At 38.8% G+C, this 6,000-nt stretch overlaps 1 protein-coding gene across 3 annotated transcripts in view; it reads left to right on the plus strand.

Annotated features, from left to right (window-relative positions):
- Positions 1–6,000, plus strand: part of FAM149B1 (family with sequence similarity 149 member B1) — a 24,763-nt gene that overhangs the window by 7,305 nt on the left and 11,458 nt on the right. For 2 of the 3 annotated variants that reach the window (XM_034777933.1, XM_034777931.1), the window contains exons 7-11: positions 504–691; positions 1,555–1,688; positions 2,321–2,374; positions 2,883–2,995; positions 4,187–4,411. In XM_034777933.1, the coding sequence (XP_034633824.1) occupies positions 504–691; positions 1,555–1,688; positions 2,321–2,374; positions 2,883–2,995; positions 4,187–4,411 (714 nt within the window). The remainder of the gene's footprint in view (positions 1–503; positions 692–1,554; positions 1,689–2,320; positions 2,375–2,882; positions 2,996–4,186; positions 4,412–6,000) is intronic. The other variant, XM_034777932.1, reaches the window with a different exon arrangement.

The following is a 6,000-nucleotide window of genomic DNA, read 5'->3' on the forward strand; positions in this document are numbered from 1 at the left end:
TTTTTATAAAGCACTTTTTATTCATGAATCTCAAAGCGCTTTACCAAGGAGGATAAATATCATTATACTCATTTTACAGATCAGAAAATCAAGGCACAGAGAGGTAAAGTGATTTACTGAATATCACACAGATCAGTGGCAGACTCTGAAATATATTCTCATGTCAGCGCTCTATCCACAGAAGCGTGCTCCCTCCAATTCTAGATTCAGTGGGTTATCTGCTCTTATTTGTTGAGTACACTGCCACCCCTCAACAGACAATAATCTGTGAGAAATACGCCATTTCCGTTGAAGTCATTTCTTGTAATCATGTAGACAGCTGTCCTGAACCTACCCATTTTAACTTAAAAGGAAATAGAACCAAAGTCTAACAGAGGTGCACATATGTAACAGACATATAACCAGCCATTTAAAACATTAAATGATTACAACAAGAATGCAAAGGATAGAGAAAGCAGTTTGTTTAAGCCAAGATAGAAATCTTGCTCACCCTCTCTTTACAGGGAGGAAGAGTTGCATGAAAGGAAAATGGGACTCTCATCTGACAGACAGAAATTAGGTTTCCCTCCTATATCTCCATGTTACTGCATGAAGGATGCTGTGCTCACATATGTGTTTGATGATGTGTGGAGTGAAGTCCTGGGCTCTGTAGAGGAGTTAATCTGCCGGCACTGGGAAGGATCAGTCTCCGGTAAGGATCAGTGTTGAAATAAAATTTGAAATGGATGTAATACGTTTAATGCTCTCTTTAAAAAGGATTCTCTTTGGAGTGCTTAAAATTAGTAAGCCTTAGCCTCATAGGATATACTGTATTTCTGGAGACAATATTTGTACATTAAATCATACTTTAAAGAGAGGTAGTCAGTACTTTTTATTACTTTGTATAATTTGTATACCTTCCATAGTTTCCAATATTATTTTAGAATCCTATAAATAACACTTGTCGCTCTATTCCATTTGGGAAACACTGTTTGTCTTCCTGCTACCCCAAAATAATCAGTTCACTAGTGTCTTTGATAACCACACAGATTTGAAGTACGCTTATTTCATCTTTTGGTTAGCTGCTGTCCTGCATCATCAGAGCAGAGATATTGCAGTAATGTATTGGTAGTGTTTTGTTTTTGTTTTTTTAAAGAGTGGTGAATGGGATAAATTGAAAAATAAAAAAATATTTGAGATAGTACTCCCCACCACATTATATTTTCAAGGGATGTTAAAATTGGTAGTTGATATTACTGTTTAAACAACTTATCACCTGCCAGCCTGTGAGAAAAATCATGGGATCCATATTTGCAGAGTAGGATTTTTTTACTACTGTATGGAATGGAATAAAAGAGAGACACATTTTGGTGATGACCCTTTAACGACAACAGTACCTTGATTTTTCAACTTGATGAGACATGAATTTAACAATATTAAACAGAGTTGAAAACACTTGAGTGAAATCTATCCAAAAAGAGCCTAAAATCTTTGGATTCAAAGTATTGCCCATAGAAATGGCATTGCTGATAGTTTGTAGTGATGTGGATTCTCCACTCTTCTTGTTTTGTATAGATGATGAAAAAAAAGTCATAACTGTAGAAACAATGAGAATGGATCCTGGAAGCCCTTTTCTGCAGTTTGAACCTCTGCCATTGGTGTTACCTCGAGTGCCACAAGCTAAAATGCCCTCCATCACCTCAAATTTGGTAAGCTCTACTGGCCAAGTGGTTAAGGTTGAGTTGGAGTAACACTGCCTGGCCAGAGAGGCTAAAGTTTTTTAGAGGGAGATTTGTGCTTTGACCTCTTCTTAAAATTAGAAGCATGATCACTAACTGCCCTTTCTAAAACTTTAGTTTTGTTATGCCTCACAGTCACAATTGTTTTTTATCCCTGTTTTGCTGTTTTAAACGCTGTTGTTGTTTTGTAGTATCATTTATAATGGACCAAGGTACGGTGAGTTTTTGATGGTAATTGTGTAGATTCTTTCCATGCTTAACATTGCTTGAGTTAAATTGTGAGGTTCTGATTAGCGTGCACAAGAGATGTCTTAGTCACTGTCAGCCCAGCCATTTCCAAGGTCATTAGAAATTAGAGATTAGAGTCTAGTCTCTGTGAAGTGGTAAGTGACTCTACATTTAAAACATGATTTTTTTTAGATACTGATTCTGGCCCTGCATGTTCTACTTTAGGATTAGATGTCCCTAAAGTGGAAAGCACCAAAAATGTTATCTATATTCCATCAGTTTTTAACTCAATTCTTTCCTTTTTATTTCTTTCTTCCCACTTTTCCTGTATAATCCTCTACCTCTTCCTCATGTTTGCCTTATTGTATGTGTAGTGCCCACAACCCAGATGTAGCCGCAAAACCAAAAAGAGGAGAAAATCACCTCAAGTATGTATGCTGGAGAGATTAAAGCTCTATTGTTCTTACTATTGGTGTCATTGTGGTGGGTGGAATTTGCCATTTTTCCAGATCAGCCTGAGCTACAAGGAGAGGATTTTCCAGTTTTGTTCTTGACATAAATGAGGTGCCCAACACATTGTAAAGTGAGATCATAAAGATTCTCCTATAGTAGTTATATTACACTCATCTGTGCACCATGTCACAAGATTGTTTCTTGCAAATGAAAGCCTCAGTTGTGAAGCTTTAAGTACAATATATAGTATGGTAGCAGATATTTTAAAATAAAAATATATACTAAGTGCCATCATTTGCAAGACCAAGCTTCAACTGTTATTTATAGGATACTTAGCTAAAATATGAGAATGATATATATGAATATACTCTGCTTTGGTTGGAAGCATTCAGCTTCTGTTGTTTTCCAGTGATTATTTGATAAGGGCAAGAACATAGGTGAGTCATCATGTCAAAAGTAAATCTATTTTTTTCTGACTTGCAGATAAATGTCTCTCAAGGATCAAGTGGTGGCCCTCAACAAAATCTGAATGGTTTGATGATGATACATGGGATCCATTTACAGCAAAGGAATCTGCCTCTAATAGACAAAATATTGTAAGAGTAGTAGCTTTTTGTCTTTGTAGTACTGTAGGAAAGTTGAGTTCTTTAATGCTAGGAAAGAAGAATGTATTGGGATTAAACCCAGTGTCAAGGAAATTAATCTCCCAGAGTGTAAGCAGCGGATCTTGATTATTTTCTCACCTATTTATCTGTTCTCAGTGATGCAATATATTTACTGCACTTGCACAAAACTAACTTTATGCTCCTGTGTAAAGCCACTGGGATTACTCACATGCTTAAAGTTGGCATATGCGTACATACTTTGATGAATCAGGATCTAAAAGTGTTAAATATACTATGATTTCATAAGGATAGCTAAAAGGATGGTGTTGAGGTTTGGTTTTCTTTTTAAAATGTAGTGGTTGGATGCTCATGTAAGAGACTGATACAACTTGACTTGCATGAGGCATGGGGGAGAGAAAATGCTATACCAGTTCTCTCTTACCATTCTGCCAATATACCAGTCTGGAACTGGAACAAGCCTGCTGTTTCATATATTGAGTCTCTCTTAAAGAAAGGCCCCTCTTGCCAAATGGCAAATTGTGTGTTGGTTTTGTGACATGCAACAGATGGAACAAACAAACTCAACACCTTTTTGTTTCTGATCTAAATATTATTTCAACTCGGTCTACAGAGATGAAAGATTAATGCACTAACCCATTAAGCCATCTAATCCCAAACTTTTAAAATTTATTTTTTTAATATGGCTAGTTTATCACTTAGTTAGCTGTTGTCTGCATCACAACTGGTACTAGCTGGCATAGCTTTTGTCATCCTGAAGAGGACAGTCACAGGTTGATTGGAATTGGAAATGAAGGTGCCCTCTTAGCCCTAGAGATAGACTTGTTTGGTCTGGTCTGAGGCACAAAGCCAAGGATGTGAGGGTTTAGTTTGCATTGCCACTCTCTATGTTGTATAGTAATTCTTCCATTTCTATTCTCTTCAATCTGGAACATTTCATGATAATTAAAAATAAAGTCTACCTGCTTTCTTTCTGTTCCTTGCCCTATTCCTTGGTAGCACAGCCCTCCATGACTTATAGAATGGTATCAAAAGTCTACCAACTTTATCAGTACATAATGTTGCTATTGTAGTTTTCAGACGAGGATTGTACTAGTAGTATGAAATCTGTCATAATGACCATGTTTATGTATGTTTCATTTGGTTCCTTGATTCTGTTGTTAGAGATCTGGATGACAAATCACTATTGAGGCCAGGCTCCAGTTCCATCCTCTCAACAAGAACTCGACCAAATCGCACTCTAGAGCTCAGTACGTCTTCTCTGTCATATTCTGCTCATTCTGCTAGAAGACGCAACCCACCACCACGCACCCTGCATCCCATCAACACTAACCACTCTCGTTCTGGGACACCAAGATCCATGGATGAAGTCATCAGGGGAACACGACTGTATGTTTAAAAACCAATTTTTCATTCTACAAATTATAGAACCAAAGGTTTATAGAACCAAATCCATGTAAAGCAAAAAAGTTGTCAAATGGAGACAGTGTCTATGATTTTTTTATTTAAAAAAAATATAATTGCAAATTAAATCACTGCCTCCTGAGGAAGCTGAAACTGCTACAGTTGCTAAAACTGATCTAACATTTTACCTGCAACCTATGTTTCTGAAAATTGCCTAAGGATGTGATACTGTGCATCCTGTAAAAGAGAACTACATTCCTATAAGTTTTTGAGCAACTGGAGAGCAAACTTAATTTTATTAATTGCTGCCTTGGAGAGAGGAGGAGAGTTGCATGTAAAGATGTACAATATGATAGCTACAGAGGATGCTAATCTTAGTGAGTCTGTTCCAAAGCCCACTGAAGTCAATGGAAAGACTCCCATTGACCTCAATGGGCTTTGGATCAAATCCAGAATGAAATTATTTTCATTTTCCTCTAGTCTTTTGCCTGCATCCAAAACAGACTTTTACACTTTGAAAGCAGCTGAGTCACCCTGGAGTGCGAGTACCAAGAGCTGGCTCTTCTGGATTTAGAAGTGACATGCCAAAATGCATCATTCTGGGAAGCCACAAGTACTAAAAGTCTCTAATTGATCTCTGATGCTTCTGGTATCTGTGACAACCCAGAATGATATATTGTGCAGCATTGCTAGTAAACCCAGAAGAGTCATTGGATATCACAGACCCTAAAAATGTTTTGTTTAGAAAGGTGAATTAAAGTTTTTCTCTATTGGATGTCCTTTGCAGGCAGGTTAGTGGCAGAATTCTGCATGTGTTTCTGGAACTGACTTGACTTTTCCTTTTGACTTTGCAGTCTACATTTAAGAATGGACTCGTGTTCTTTTAAACTCATCCAATCTATCCTGTCTTCTCTACATTTTTTTTCAGATGTTGTCATTATTACCAACTCAGCTGTAAATTACTTAATAGCTGATTCTCCTTTTTCCTTCCAGTGTCTTATAATGTCTCTCTTCGCTATTCTCAGAGCCAGAGATTCATTTCACAATTCTTGAAGTACCCCCTTTATTCTTAGAATATATACTAAATGCATATAGTGGGTTCCAGGGAGAGGTTTTAAAAAATTTGGTTATGCTTTCAAGCTCTTGTAACACATAGTTCCCGAATGTCCTCCCAATCTGGCAATCTCCGAATGTATGTAATATAATATCCAAGGCATCTTGAATATCTTCAATACTTATCTCATATGTTAGGGTTACCATATCTAGCAAATAAAAAAAGAGGACCCTCCATGGGCCCTGGCCCCGCCCATTTCCCCACCCCTCAGCCCCGCCCCAACTCCGCCCCTTCCCTGCCCTAACTCGGCCCCTCCTCCCTCCCACTCCCAGCCACGCGGAAAGGGCTGCCCGAGCGCTACCAGCTTCACGGTTTGCCGGGCAGCCCCCAGACCCTGTGCCCCCGGCCGGCGCTTCCCCAGCGCAGCTGGAGCCCGGGAGGGGAAGCGCCCAGCCGGGGGCGCAGGGTCTGGAGGCTGCCCGGCAAACCATGAAGCCGGTAGCGCTTGGGCTTCGGGCAG

The sequence above is a fragment of the Trachemys scripta genome, chromosome 7, assembly GCF_013100865.1.
Source record: "Trachemys scripta elegans isolate TJP31775 chromosome 7, CAS_Tse_1.0, whole genome shotgun sequence".
Lineage (NCBI taxonomy): Eukaryota > Metazoa > Chordata > Testudines > Emydidae > Trachemys > Trachemys scripta.